Here is a 16550-nt window from a genome sequence, read left to right as displayed (position 1 = left end):
TTCTGTGATGATTAGTTCATGTGTCTATTTATGTTGTTGATGTTATAAGATTTATTTATGACCTATTAATTACTTTGGTTTGCCAGACAGCATATTGATTACAGCCTCTAAATATAGGACACTTCACAATATCTTTGAGCTTTTCTGATGTTTGTTTTCAGCTTCCTTGAAAGTGACTGAATTGACTTCTGGTTTAAGTGAAAGAGTAGAAAAGGTCCTTGGTATGCATTATGTTAACAAAAGTGACTTTCCAAACTGTTACCACAAAGTTGGAAGGACACAATTGTATTTGCTTTGGATGTGGTAAAATTAAGTTGCACATTTACTTGAACTAGGAGACCCAAACCTGTTCCAGGATGACAATGCCCCTATGCACAAAGCCAGCCCTATGTAGATATGCTGTACATGAGTTGGAGTAAAAGATCTTGAGTTGCCTGCAATGGAGCTCTGACCTCAACCCTGAAAGACTTGGAACACTGAACACTGCACCTCAGGGCTCCTCACACTGCAAAAGTCCTTGTAGCCGAATGAGCACAAATCTCCACATGCACACTCCAAAATCTAGTGAAACATCTTCTGAAATTGTGGAAATTGGGACTAATTGTGGAATGGGGTGTTCAAATCAAAAGTGCCGTATGTGCTTTTAAGGAAATTTAAAAGCCATAAGAATCTTATGATCAGGCGTCCACAAATCTTTTCTATACAGTGTACCATCTATTCTGTCTGCATGGCTTTTTATCAGCCTCAGAATTCGAGTCATACTGTAGCACTGTTCCTTAAAGCAGGTTCCTAAATTGGTTTTTACAGTGAACAGCTCGCTTTATTTTTGTAAAATATTATAGACCGCACTATAGTACTTTACAGCTTATTTCCATAAAAACAATGACTGCTTTCTTTGGAAAAATGTAAGCAATAGAAATGGTAGATTCTGAGAAAACCCTGTTATTAACAGTTATTAATAAAAAAAAGTGTGCATGGAAAGTTTTCTACTATCTGCCCTATGACTGTTAAAATCCCAACGGCTGCAGTAAAACCACAAACATCCACACAAAAAAACCCCACTAAACTCTCTATGATTTCTGCTGATTAATTCCTGTTTCTGAACTAGCTTTGACAGCTTCCTGTTTTCTGTTTGTTCCCTCTGCAGTAGCCCTGCCTCCAGAGAAGATTGACAGCTTCAGTGGAGAAGAGAAGATGATGGACAAGGAGAACTCTGCAGCTGCACCACACAAACAACTACAATTTGAGGTGAGGTTCACACGTGTCCACATAAAGTTGTGCTGCCTAGTCTGCGCCTAATATGGTGTGTAACAGTGTGTTGTTTAGATGACAAAAGACAGATGTGTTTAGTCAAGGAGGGGATTTTGAATACCTGCTTCTCCTGGCAAGACTGATCTATGCAACCGAAAAAACAAAGTGGACACACACACACACACACACACACACACACACACACACACATACAGACATGATTGTCAAACTGTGAAATGTGTTAGATCAGTGGTCCCCAATGCGGACTGGCACCGGGGTCAATTGGTACCAGGCCGCACAGAAAGAATACATATATTACATTATTTCCGTTTTATTTATTATCTGATTCTGAATGGTTTTATTTAAAAATTACCGGATTCTCTCCGCCACATCTGTCTATGACTCACTCTTGATGCATGTGAAGATGCCTCGGTCACGTCTTACCTCCAGACACTACCTTCTTAAAGGAACTGCTCCGGCCACTAACACATAATACATTACCGCTAAATTAAGTGAGCAAAATGAACAAAAAAGAACAAAGTGGGTTCATGTTTATTATTATATTTAGAAATACCAGTTTTTATGCCGGTCGTATCATTTTATTTCGTTGTATTTATCCGCCACACCTTAAAGACCGGTCCGTAATAAAGACATTAAAACGATCCATGGTGCAAAAAAGGTTGGGGACCACTGTGTTAGATCATCTTTGATACCCTACTGTATATTCCAGTTGTTGTGTCCCAGTCTAGCTGCTGCACATTATCTTGCATGGGTCAACCTGAGAATAACCGTTTTTTATCACACACTGCTGTGCGGCTGCTGATTCAGCAAATCATTCATCGTATTCTACTGCTGAGTTGCTGAAGTGCACAAGAAAACCTGATCTGAATTTATACTGTGGCAACAAAATTGTACTTATTAATGCCTCTGGTTAGATTTAATATCCAAATAACCAAAGTTTTCTTTATTCTTTTTTTTTTTTATACCCTTCTCTTTCTGAATTATTTTAATATTTTTATTTTCAAATATGTTGTTATTTATTTATTTACTTATTTTACCCACAGTAACCTTTTCTTGTCATTATGTAGCTTGAACGAACATCCTCATCATTTTAGCAAAATTCATCATCACTTAATTATCATCTAATAATACAGTACCAAATAGCTTCATTTTTACTCCCTTTCTTCTTTTCTACCATCCTTCCTTTTCTTTCATTCTTCCTTTCTTTCCTATTGGCACCCTTGGCTGTGTTCAGGGATCAGCATTTTATGAGCTTTTGTATGCTTCATGTCCTGTTCTCACTCAGTGGTATAAACACTGTAAACAAAATAAAAAAAAAACACACTCTAAGGCAAAAAACTGAAAATGCAACAGGTTTATAAATGTCTTTTTTTTTATTTTGGTCATTATTAGTGAACTGTCCCACCGCTACCTGTATCTTATATCGTTTTGTAGTTCTCTCTGCTGAGTTGTGGGTAAATGAGCACACTAAAACATGTGGACAGCTTGTCAGTCAGTTAAGGCTGATGTTAATCAGATAGAGTTTGCGAGTTTACATATTAATCCTAGGCCTTGGTGTACAGCTTCACTGTCTATCCTGCTTCTGCAGCATTTGCATTGACCTATCAGCAAACGGAAAAGTACTGGGTAGAACGGGTGCTCGTTGAGGGGAAACTCAACTCAAAAACTGTGTAGTGCAGATGTATTGATTATTGATCGAGATTATTTTTCATGATCAGGAGTTGGAGTGTGCTGTGTCGGTGGAGGAGGACAATAGGCAGGAGTGGACCTTCACTCTGTACGACTTTGACAACAATGGCAAAGTCACAAGAGAGGTAAGGCATGTACACACACACACACACACACACACACAAAAGTCTGAAGGATTGAATTAACATAATGTGTTATTTAAAGGCTTTTTATACATACACCTAACTCTGTATTGGTATGTCACTGTTCCACAAGGTGTCACTGCTGTGTCCCAATTCTGTAAATATTCTGCTAAATCAACACTTTACACCGTCAGAGTTTTAGTGCATTAGAGCATTGCAGATTTCATTTAGTAACATCTTTATTGATTCCCAGGGTTGTAATAATGATCACACTTTTATCGTACGTATTGTGTACTAGTTATTGTTATCATAGAAAAAATCTAATAAATAAAACACACTGTTAAAACGTTTTATATTTAATACAGCGTCGCTTTTGGTAAGGAGCGATTTTCATTATTTAATGTTTATTATATGAGTCTTTAGCATCAATGATTTTTAACAGTCAGGTTTAATAATTCTCTTCAGTCCAACTTGCAATTGTATATGGATGAAAATATGGTAGTTAAATGTCTGATGGAGTACATTCCTGTAGTATGAAAGCAATAAAACACTTCAGGATGTTGCTGTTATTGGAGATGATTCCAATTTTAGGTGTTCACAGTAACTCCGCCTTCGCAACAGGCCGCATCACAACACTGCGCTGTTGATTATTTTCCTCTAACAGAACCCTTCCTCGCACTATTCACAGTCAAGTCAAAGTGAACTTTATTGTAATTCAGCCAGGCAACAGGGAGCAAAGCAGCATGAAATTGGTTTTCTCTAAATGCTCCACTGTGTAGTTTTAACTTTGGAGGGGCTTTCGAGGCAAACTGTGTCAAAAATCTAATTTTTCATTGTCGCGGGCCAGTCCAGAGACCGTTAATCAAGATGGCGGACAACAATTCAATTCATTTTCATTAGTATAGCACTTTTAACAATAAATGTTGTCTCAAAGCAGCTTTACACAGATAATGTGGTGATAAAAATGAATAAGATGTTCTTTATAAGTGTAAGTTTGTCTCTAATGAGTGAGTTGGTGGGAACTGTGGCAAGAAAAAACTCCCCGAGATGGCATAAGGAAGAAACCCTGAGAGGAACCAGACTCAAGAGGGAACCACATCCTCATCTGGGTTGCACTGAATGTCCATTTATTACAGATAAACTATGTGTTGTTGCACACATGGAACAGCATGTGATGATGAAGTTACTTGTTACTCAGTACGGTGATGAGACGCTCAGTCGCAGAAAGACATTTGATGGAACGTCCGAACCGGGATAATCACAACATAACCTGTCATGAAATTGCTCAAGAGACAAATCTTTCTGTGGGAGCAGTGAACGGCAAATTTTCTATGTCGAATCATTTTAGGCATTAGTTAAATGCTTTGATAAGTGTTTCAATGTAGCAGGGGAGTATTTAAAAAACAGAAATGTACCTTGAAATTTGTTCTATTATTTTATAAACTCAAAAGTCCCAATGTGATTTGAAAGCCCCTTGTATATCAGTCAGCAAACAGTCAACAAAGACAGGAAACAAATAGACAGACAGCAAACTATCAAAATCAATACACATAGATTGCACAATAGACACAATATGAAATATGAGAAATATTGCACGTAGGTACACAGGAACACAGGCTTATTGCACAAAAAATGTTCACATCGTTCGGTTTAGTGGACAAGTGGCATGAATTTGAAAGGACTATCTGTGATAAATATAAAGTGCTCAAGTGATGAGAGTGAATTAATAGCACATGACTAGTCTGGTTATTGCACAAGACAAGACTGAACAGAAGTGTGCGGTTCAGCAGTCAGAGTTGTGACAGGTCATTGGGTTTTTCTGTATTGTCAGAGTGATTTGAGTAGCCTGATGGCATGTGGGGAAAAAAGCTCTTGCAGAGTCTAGAAGGATTTTAGCTCATACTACAGTAGCCTTTTCCAGAGGGCAGAAGTTTAAACAGGCTGTTGGCATCCTGTCAACTCTGTACAGGTCTGAGGGGATACTATTGTTTTGTCTATTAGTGTCAGAGGTGGAAAGAAACGAGTTACGTTTACTCGCGTTAGTGTAATTGAGTAGGGTTTTTTTGTGTGTAATTCTACTTTTTAAAATCTGTAATTTTACTTTTACTTAAGTATGTTTTTTGAAGTACTGTACTTTACTACAAAAAATAATGCATGATCGGATGGATACGAACAAGACAGAAGCCGGTGATGCAGACCCAGCTGAAAACTAAATGCTGTCGAATCGAACGTTGTTCGCTGTGTGCGACTCAATGTCTAAATTATGAATCTGCATTTGCGATTTCTCTCATTATCATAAATTACATTATAACAGGTGATTTTATTTTTGCCGCAAAAGTGCAAAACTCGTCATGGACTGTAGTGTTATTTTTTTTTTGTTGTTGCACCTGAATTTGTAAAGGTGTTCCTTCAATATTAAAAACTAAATTGAGATTTATATCCCCTACACAAGAACTAGACTAGAACCCCCCACACCACCCCCACTGTTAAAAAAAAAGGTCAATTTTACCCTGAGTAAATTGTAAATAAGCTTCTTTTTACTTTTATTTAAGTAGATTTTGGGGTTTTATTGCTGAAACGGTACTTTTACTTGAGTAAAATATTTTTGTACTCTTTCTACCTCTGATAAGTGTGATTAGACAAACCCCATGTTTTCTTGTTTTTTTTTTAAGGACATCACTAGTTTGCTGCACACGATCTATGAAGTGGTGGACGCCTCAGTTAACCACTCACCCAGCAGCAGCAAAACCCTTCGTGTGAAGCTCTCTGTCTCACCAGATGCCAGCCAGAGGTGGAGGAATGGCAGTGGCACTCATGCCAACGCAGGTACCGGGAGTCTGCTGCTCTTTTTTTTAATGCGTGCGTGTGAGACTTGATGGATGAAAGTGAGAGGATTGAAAGAGAGTGTGTGTTTTTATGAGCTATTTATATGCGCCGTGCATTTGAGCATTGGACTTTGATAACAGAGTCTTCAAACCGAATCAGACGCCGCTATATTAATGAAGTGCGTGTGGTTGTGTATGTGTTTGTGTATGTGTGCATGTGTTTGTGTGTTTGGCTTCGTCAGTTGAAAATAGAATAAATGAAGCATTGTTTTCTCCCTCTTTTATAAATCTTCAAAGTAGAAGTCAAGGAACAAAGGATTGTTTCTTTCTTTGGCAGGCATGTGTGGTGTGTGTGCATGTGTGGTGTGTGTGTGCATGCGCCGGCACGTGTGTGATGCTGAGAAGCTCAACACTGTTTTCTTTGATTTAATGCTACCCACTCTCTCTCTCTCTCTCTCTCTCTCTCTCTCTCTCTCTCTCTCTCTCTCTCTCTCTCTTTTAGTATCAGAAATGACACACCCCAGACTGAAGTCTGAAAAGTGCTTTGAGGAGCATAAAAGCTCAGACAAGAAGTCCAGAGCCCTACTGAGGTAGGATCATTTCAGCATTCTAATTGTTTTTTCAGCTAATCGCTGCATGCTGATGTTCTCTGCCTGTGCATCTCTTCCCGAGTCATAAACTTTTCCATCAGTCTTGTCCTGACAACAAAACTGGTCTCTATAGCTAGGAAATGGTTACATTTAAAAATTTGATTAATATCTTAAAGACAGATAAAATAAGTTATAAAAGTATAAAATGTTTGTATGTATTTGTAATTAGTAGTATGTAGTATTCGTTCCTGCACTGCTTTTATGATCATGCATTTTGCATGTCATTGTTAACGCTGTAGGCGTCATCACAGCGACCATCACACACAGCAGAGCTGCCAGAGACACTGCGTAGATGAAAACCTGGAAAGAAGGAATCATTATCTGGACCTGGCAGGCATTGAGAACTATTCCTCTCGCTTCGGGACAGGTTCGTTAGCACGACACTCCACGTCCAAAGTTGGATTTCATTACATTTTCCATAACAGAATTCACTCAACACCTACAATAATCACGCTCACAACTGATCCTGTTGTACCTGCAAATTAGCATGTTATTTTGGATCACAGAAAATCAGGCCTGAAATTATCAGTGGAGGTGCTCTTATAGAAAAATAATCAATATAACTAAATATACAGTTCTGTGAAGTGAATAATTGTCCTTCAAACTCAAAGTACATCAGATTACAAATTACCTCAGATTAGATTTGAATTTATTACTGAATGACATGGAGTTCATTGTTGAATGGTTTAGTGTTACATTCAATGTATTGAAACATACATGAGAAAAATGAGTTCCTGTTTCCAGTTTATATTTGCAGCAATTGGCAGATGCTCTAATCCAGAGCAATTTACAATTATATCACTTATACAACTGAGCAGGTAAGGGTTAAGGGCCTTACTCAAGGGCCCAGAAGCAGCATCTTAGTGGAGCTGGTATTTGAACTCAAAAACTGAAATCGGAAGTTACACTTCTTAACCACTGAGCTGCCTCTGTATAGCAACTATGAACTGTCATTCCCTCATCAACCATTTTCCCCCTCTCTTTCCATGTGGGTATCCCCTGGGAATTAGCTGCTGCTTAAAAACTGAACCGCATTAATATAAACATCCCATTTATGTTATAGCAGGAACTAGTGTCAGAGAACACCTTCTGAATTAAGATTTCAGCATCACTGTGGCACAAAGTTCTTATAATCGTGTTGTTTTGATCCCATCCTAGCTTAAAAAAAGAATTATTTATATGTGAATTGCGTAGTCGTGATAATGCAGTTCACTAATGAATCACTGATTTCAATTAATTGCTTTGTTTCACATGTAATTCTATTAGTTCTATCAAATTCAAATACCTTTTGTTCTTTTCAGCTGCGGCCACTACCGAGCCGCCCAAACCCGATCACACTTCTCGGCCGTCAAATCAGACTCGTTCGCGCTCTCAGGAGGCCGAGAACGGACACAGCCACCCGGTCCACCACCATCGGCGCTCGCACACCATTTCAAATGAGACCCCTGCCATGCAGGACAGCCTCTGTCTCCGCCCCCGAGTCCAGGACTCCACTCACCACTCTCATGGCGTACGATCACCCAAAGCCCAACCTTCCTGTAGCAGAGTGATGAAGCGAGGCCCCGCTCCTCCTCTTGCTCCACCTGTCAACGCCGCACCACATCAGATCTCTGCACCTTACCGAAGACACAAACAGCGGCACAGGGAGGGGCCTTCTGCACGAGGGGCTGGCCCCCCAGGTCGTGGGACAGGGCCGGTTGTGAGTTCAGGACAGGCGGTGGAGAAGGAGCAGGTGAGGGAGCTACCCAGCGTTGTGCTGTACGAAGGCGGCCTGGCGCAGGTGGTACAGCGGCACGAACACCATCACCATCATGAGCACCACTACCACTACCATCATTTCTACCAGTCATAAGCAGACAGAGTGAGACAGAGAAAAGGAAGCTGCACAGGCTCAGGCATGGCCAAGCTGAGACTGACAGACAGCAGGAACCATGTTTTCCGTGCGTCTTTGCATGTGTATTTAAAAGGGCAAGAGGTTTGATTGGACTGAACTTCAGGCTAGGAAAGGGCTATATCTCTCGCTTTATTTTATCTTCCTCTTGGATGACATTATTGCTCACGCTCTAATATACATTGTGAACATGTTCTCACCCGAAAATTACGCAACTCATGTGAGGCATCTCTGCATGAGGTCCAGTTTAATATAAATGATGTGAAGTCCCTTAAGACGGTTATGACTGTTAAATGAAGTGTTGTGAACAATGAAGGAAAGGGAGATAATCAGATCTCCTGTGTGTGTGTATGTATGTGTGTGTGGGTGTGTGTGTAGTGTATGTAATATGTATGCATGTATGTACAGTATATATATATATATATATATATATATATATATATATATATATATATATATATATATATATATATATATATATATATATATATATGTGCCTATATTGCCTACAGTGTCTTGTCGACGCTGATCCTGTGTTATTGCCACTCGAAATCCACTTGAAAAAAGCACTTCTGGTGCGGCTCCATTCGTTCTGTAAAGAAGAGACGGATCAGACCCGGTTCCCTTCATGCAATACGTGACTCGGCTTCAAAGACTACGAGAAAAAAAAAAGAAACATGAAAGACATGAAGAACATGGAAGAAGAAATCCTAATCTGCTGCTACCTCTAGTATTATTATTTTAATTGTTGAGAAAATTATGATTAGTATTTCTATTTTTTTTTCTGTTATAATTTTTACTATTAAACCAACAATTTACAGTTAAGACATTTTGAAAATGGCATACATATACTACAGACTTTGTTGTTTGTACCTGTTTAAGAAAAAATATATAATGTCATTTTATTCTTTCTGTAAAATGTTCAATTTTTTCTCAGCCCTGATTTCAGCATCTCAATATTTTTCTTTTTTTGTTGCTGTTGTTGTAAAGACCACTAAGTATGAAAGACATATAGCACAGTGAAGTGATAGTAGTATATAGTGATATACTGAATACTGTATGAAGATTTGCCTTTTTCAAGCAATTTGAATCTGTGCAGGGTGTGAATGAATGAGTGCAAAAGTTTGTACACTCCTGGAAAAATGTGTTAAAAGAAATGTACTTTATACCAGCAAGACAGCTGTTTGTTTTCGCGGATGTTTCCTTCGTTATCCTAGAAAACACGTCAAAGTAATGTAAAATAATATAATTACACGAAGGATATTACATTTCAAAAGTTTGCAGCCCTGTTTGTGATATGTACTTTGTCCACAAGTTTTTAAATTTGATTTCTTACAAAAATGTTAAAAAAAGTCATGTATGATTTTGTGTGTGTGTGTGTGTGTGTGTGTGTGTGTGTGTGTGTATGTGTGTGTGTGCCTGTGTGTGAGAGAAATAGAGATACAGTATTCAAAGGCAAGAAAAGAAATCCATATTGAAATATTTAAGATCTCATGTCTATCTTCTTTCACAAAATTTTTTTTGTCACTTCATAAAGTAAAAGGGCTCTGAAAGAAGTCTTTTTTTAAAGCGTATTTTATTTTTTAAGTCCAAAATTATGTCACATTTTGTAAAATGAAATATAAAAAGGTGACATTACATGTAACTAGTGATTTTTTTTCAGTGCGCACTTATTGTTTAGAGTTTTCTCTGGCTGTCCTGTGTAGTAAATAAATAATAAATAATTATATATATATTTCAGTTCAATTCTGAGCAACACCAAACTGCCGCTCTTGGGCATGTGAGCAAGGCGGGTAACCCTCCACTGCTCAGTTTTATAAATAAGATATTTGTAAATTGGTTAGGGGCGTGTGCCTAATGCTGTAAATGTAATTGTAAATGCGAAAATGCTATAGTCTATGTAGTGAGCCTAAATAGTGAATACAAAGCCATTTTTGATGTGGCCTCTTTTTGTAAAGTTTCAAATGTTCTGTGGATCACAGCTAGCAAAATTAATGTCGAATTAAGTTCAAATAAATCAACATAAAATACCATTACTGTAAAAATCTAAATTTATAACATTTACGAATCAAACATTTACATTTGTTTCCTTGTAATTGTTGCCTATATGTGATACAAAAGCGAAATGTAGCGTCACTAACAATGTTCTGTTTTCATCAAGGATTAAATTAAAGAGTTTAGAGCTGAAAGAGGATTTGTTCACTTTTTTTATTTAATTCAAGTTGTGTTGCATCACCTTATTCAATACAAATTAGCATTTAAACTCAGAATATTGAATTCCAATATTGTGATATTAATAGTGTTGATTAGAATAATTTGATATTGAGCTGAGACAAAGTAGAATTTCATTCGAGATTCTATTAAAAGTTTGGTGTAGAAATGCAGCTAATGTTGGTTAAAAAAAAAAAAGTAGAGTAGCATTCAAAAATAAACCTTTCAAAATGTTTTGTCGATACATGTGTATATATCATTATTTGTGGATAAGAATGATAAAATATCATGACATTGGCAAATATTATCAATATTAATATTATATCAGCATATTGACCAACATAAAAAGTAGCTCACCTCAATGGCTGAGTTAAAATGCATGCCCACAAATCATAAATAAATAAAAGAGGAGGGCATCTGTCATGATAACAGTCTATATGTGGGGTTTAGGGCAGTATTTATTAAAATTTTCTCAGTTGTTTTGAAGAAAGGCTATAAAGTCATCAGTGTTTGAATTATACAGTATAAACACGATATGGACAAAAGTTTGTCGACACCTGACCATGAGATTCGTGTAATTGTTGAACATCCCATTCCACATTTAGTTCCTATTTGCGGTTATAATAACTTCTGGAAAGATGTTCCACTAGATTTTTTAGTGCTTGTGGAGATTTGTGCTCATTCAGCTGCAAGAAAAGTCATGTACTGATTTAAGGTGGGGTGTGACATTTTCAGGGGTGCAGTTTGTGTTCCAATTCATACCAAAGGTGTCCACTAGGGTTGAGGTCAGAACTCTATAGCAGGCCACTTAAGATATTAAACTCCAAGCCATGTAAACTGTGTTGCCATGCTGGAATAGGGCTGGGTCTCCAAGTCGAAGTGAAGGGAAAGTTTAATAGTACTGCATCCAAAGAATTCTTTCGGCTGCTCCCTTTAGGGGTCGCCACAGCGGATCATCTGATATCCATTAGAATTGTGTGCCTTCAACATTATGGTAATAGTTTGGGGAAGAAACACTTATAGCTGGAAAAGTCAGATGTGCCAGTACTTTTGCCTATATAGTGTTTAATAAATGTAATGTTAAATAAAGACTCCTGGGCAAACAAATGGGAAAATATTAATCTCTTAACATCGAATAATTAGCCGGGAAATGAACAAGAATGACACAATTGTACTCCCGAAAGTTAATGTGACAACATTTGCCTGTTTACTATTGCTGTTTGGGGAAAAGCTAGAGAGAGGGACATTTACTTTGATAGTATTTTTGTGTGTGTTTGTATTTCTGCAAAATAATATTTTATTTTTTAAATGCCTTAGTTATTTTGTGGAAAAGGTGTTCTGGTAGCATGGTATAGACAGGACAAAAACTCCTTCAACTGTTGAGCAGTGAAGATGACATTAAAAAGAGAGAGAGAGAGAGAGAGAGAGAGAGAGAGAGAGAGAGAGAGAGAGAGAGAAAGAAAATAATAATTATTAAAATGTTTGATAGAAAATTAACAGAAAAAGCTTATAAAAACCTAGTAATAATGTATAACCTATTTAAAACTTATAAAACTTAAAAAGCTTATATCAGCGTGTACATAATGTAGAGAAATGTCTTCTGAGCCGTTGCAACTTGAGCCTGAATACACACTTATAAATGGTATGAGGATTGATAGAGCAGGCATGAATTTCACAATGACCATATTAGTATAAGATTTGTGCGTCCAAATGTTTTATAGATGCTGTTTGAAACTGCTTCTCTCTCCTCATTTTTCTTCTCTTACAAGGAGGAAAGTCAAGCGGTGTAAGGTTTATGAGCTAGAAGCAGAGGAAGGCACACACACACACACACACACACATACAGATTCAGGGTGGTCTCATTAAGACTAATGTGTTATTGTTCTTCAGCTGTTCTCCCTCTTTCTTTCTGTCTGTCTCTGTGTAGTTTAGCCGGGCGTGTCGGCCCTTTCCTCCCTTACATGAGCAAGATTAATGACTCCATGTGCTACTGCAGACTGTTTGTGTGTGTGTGTGTGTGTGTGTGTGTGTGTGTGTGTGTGTGTGTGTGTTTGGGGGGGTTACCTTTAAAGATTTTTTTAAGTGTTTTCTTGTCTCATGCTTAATGATACTGAAGGACCTTGCATAGCAAAAATTGCATCGCTATCTTCATTATATTATTATTAGTGATAAAACTAAATAGTATTAGTCATATAACAGAAAAAAGTCTCTCTACACCTATATACATATTCTTACCTGATTCTTTGTTTTCCAGGTATTTGTTCTCATTATTTAAAAAATATTCCATCCCATAGTGTTTTTTATAACTAGTATCATTCGCAGTAGCTGATGGCAGTTCGTCTGTGCCAAGACAGCAACACTTGTATTAAAGGTGGAATTTCAATAAGACTGTGTTCATACTGTGTAGTTTCAAAACAATCAATACTGCACTGGATGGGTTAAATGGGAATTTTTTTTTATGACAAAAATTATTCACAAAGTAAATATTATCCAGAAGAATGAGTGATTGAGATTTTCAATAAGTGCTTGAATGTGTTAAGGATGTATATAGAAATGTCATAGTACTAAGCCAATTCGATTTGAAAACTTATTCAAACAGGCTCAAGCTCATGGCATGGTCAAATGTAGTATAAATGGTCAAATGTAGTATAAAATGTAGTATAAATGGTCAAATGTAGTATAAAATGGTCAAATGTAGTATAAAATGATTATATATAAATTAGTATTTATAATATTTAATACAAAATAAAACAAATCTAATTAATGCAATACACTTTTTTATATTGATTAAATTGAGTAATCAATAAAATAAAATTAAATAAATGGAAAGAAATGTATTAGATAGTTCACATTTGGGTAACAGATGTGTATGTAAGTGTGTGTCTGTGAGTGTGTGTGCGTGTGTGTGTTTTAGATTTAATATTAAATTTTCTAAATATATGATCTATTGTTTTGCTTATTTCAGCAGACTTTAACAAATGTCTTTATTTCTTCCATCCTTCATTTATTCACTCTTTTGATATGCAGAATTTTCAGAATCTTCTCCTTTTAAAAGAAATACTTGAAGCTGGACATAAAACGCTAAAGAATCAATAGCACAAGCGTTAGCCGCTAACCAGGAAGGGGCTAATTCTAGCGCTATGAATTCATGATTTAAGATTTTTCATTTGTTTCAACATTTCATTTTACTTAGTTGGATCCTGCATATAATATGTGTGTGACAAATAAAGAATCTTAAATCCATAGCACTAGCATTAGCCTCTAGCCACTTCCTGGTTAGCGGCTATTGCTAGCGCTATTGATTCGTTAGCTTTTCATGCATGCACAAAACAAATCTTATTTCCGGTTAGTAGCCACAATGACACTACACTAACTCTAGTTTCTTTTTTATACCCCCAGGGCATTGTTGTTTATGCTTCTAAGTTTTAAAGTGTAAACTTTAAAAAATGCTCAAAGTGCGAGGAGGAGACTGAACAAACTTGCGGTCCTCCACTTATACGTGCCTGAGCAAACTCAGATGTTCTGCACGCGAAAGGATTGCATTTAGTACACATGTGACCAAACCTGAAGCCTTGTACTGAAAAATAGAGATAAATAAGGGATCAGTAAACACTCATGGACAGTAACAAAGTAATTGTAATTCATTACTGTACTTATGTAGGTTTTTGGCATATTTCTACTTTACTGAAGTATTTTCCTTTGGGAACACTTTTACTTTGACTTTGACTTTACTTTATTTCAAAATCAAATATCGTACTGTTTACTTAACAAAACTTTACAAAATCTGCGTTAACTTTTTATTTATTAGTGGATAAACACAACTGTTCAAACACACAGCAAGCCACCAATCAGGGTTGAGCGTGCACTCTGTTTTGAACTTGTTTTGTTTGCTGGTTGGTGGTATCTATTTATCACCAACATACAGTTCAGCATCTGTTCAACAGCAGGCAGAACATTTTAAGAGAAATAAATGATAGAAGAAACTTCTGACTGTAACTTGCCACAACACCGTGGCCTTATTTGCAATATTTATTTAAGTAGTTGAAAAGAAGGTTTAGGGCTCATGATAATTTGAATAGGTATTAATTAGTGTTTAACTCATTAATATCATTCTATTAATTAGGTTGGTATGCTGAGAGTACCATTAAAGTCTTTTCACATAAACTGAATTGATTAAGGAAAGAGTCTTGTGACATACATGATAAAAGGACATTAGCTATCATAAATTATAGTACTTTGGATACTTAAGCACATTTAAAGGCAAATACTTGTGTACTTAGACTTTTTTAAGTTTTAAAGGGAGCACATTTATATTTACTAGAGTTATATATTTACCTACAGTATCTCTACTTTAATTCAAGTACATGCTTTGTGTATTTCTTCCACCACTGTCAAACTTATTAGAAAATATTGAAGCACTTACTTGTAGTTACTTGAAGATACAAGGTTACATTTTTTGAAGTTTCACTGCACTTTATCTCCATCATTTCAACTTAAGATTTTCCTAGGTGAATAATTAAATGTCCAACATGCACAACTCCATGATCGACTCCAGTGAACAGAAAAGTAAAATACAAAAACAAATAAATAAAATGCAATTTGATGATAATATAAATATAAAATCTGCTGCACTGTATTTAGCAGCTTTGAACATTTTAGTATAAGTGGAGTTTTTTTCACTTTCCATATCTGGAAACTTCAAAGTGCTGTTTCAGGATAATGGAAATCGTTTGTAATATGCTTTCAGGCTCCAAAGCATAAAAAAGTAAGAGAGAGAGCAAGATAGGAAATGAAGCTAATTGGTGATGCATGCTTTTATGTACAAGAGAAAGGTTGGGGGGAAAAAAGTTATAATTGTCAAGTTCAGTGAATTAGGATGCAAAGCTGCTGACAGAACTTCGCTCATTCAAATACTGCTGATATAAAAAAAAGTAGTGATGCTGACATGTGTCTCAATTAAATGTTCTGTGTTGCATTTGCTGAGTGGGGGAGAGAGAGAGAGAGAGAGAGAGAGAGAGAGAGAGAGAGAGAGAGAGAGATATTCCTGTTTTCCATTGACAGTACTAATGACACGGAGGATGTACATGTCACCTGCATCCTATCAAGAATCTTTTCATCCTCCCCTTACTGGAACCACCAAGACATAAATAATCGCTGTTCAAAGGCTCTTCAACCTTCAGAGACACCGAATTAACTGCCGCGTTCCAAAAACAGGCTCGGCGTGCTCAGCAGCTGCTCTTACACAACTTTTTAAAAGGAGCAGAGAATGAACGCAATCTTTTCCAGTACATTCTCCCAAGATATTCGCATACAAAGCTGTTTCAGATGTTAAACAAGAGGCCAGTTTTACTTGCAATTGTCCATTTTCTTTCTAAAATGGCTTTGTAATGTGCAAGATTTTACAGAAAAAAAAACAATGATGCCTGCTACTGCAGAATTACTTCTCACCCATAAATAAAGTAAATATCCGAAGAACGCACACCTTTTCAGTTATCCTTGCTAACCTGCCTTCTTCAACAATGTACTAATACAGTAGCAGTCAAAGCATGTGATGCCATAATAAACAATAACAGGTGATTTAAAATGGGAGAAAGAAGAGAATAAAAGTGATGCAGGGCAAAAAAACATGGGCTCCTCTGTAATTACAGCTTTAAATTAGGAACCTTTAGTGAAGGGGAAAAAAACGCAGCCGCATGTTTTACTGGTCACATAAAAAGTGCAGGCCAGAGAAAGGATGAAAAAGTGATCATTTTTTAAAACTTGTTTGTTGTATGTTACACATCCAAGTACACACGTGAGGACATAGGGAATGCCTTCTATACTGCTGTTTTAAAAATACTCCAGGGTTTTCCAGACAAAAATAAATAAATAAATATTTACAAGCCAAAAA

General features: G+C 36.7%; 1 protein-coding gene across 1 annotated transcript in view; it reads left to right on the top strand.

The window, feature by feature from the left end:
* Positions 1-10638, top strand: part of nkd1 (NKD inhibitor of WNT signaling pathway 1) — a 37486-nt gene extending 26848 nt beyond the window's left edge. Inside the window, exons 5-10 of the mRNA XM_046840891.1 lie at positions 1148-1248; positions 2991-3086; positions 5756-5909; positions 6411-6498; positions 6798-6925; positions 7860-10638. Of these exons, the coding sequence (XP_046696847.1) occupies positions 1148-1248; positions 2991-3086; positions 5756-5909; positions 6411-6498; positions 6798-6925; positions 7860-8410 (1118 nt within the window). The 3' untranslated portion in view covers positions 8411-10638. The remainder of the gene's footprint in view (positions 1-1147; positions 1249-2990; positions 3087-5755; positions 5910-6410; positions 6499-6797; positions 6926-7859) is intronic.
* Positions 10639-16550: the final 5912 nt, after the last annotated feature.

This window comes from Silurus meridionalis, chromosome 26 (genome assembly GCF_014805685.1).
Source record: "Silurus meridionalis isolate SWU-2019-XX chromosome 26, ASM1480568v1, whole genome shotgun sequence".
Taxonomy (NCBI): Eukaryota; Metazoa; Chordata; class Actinopteri; order Siluriformes; family Siluridae; genus Silurus; species Silurus meridionalis.
This window is presented reverse-complemented; position numbering and strand designations above follow the sequence as displayed.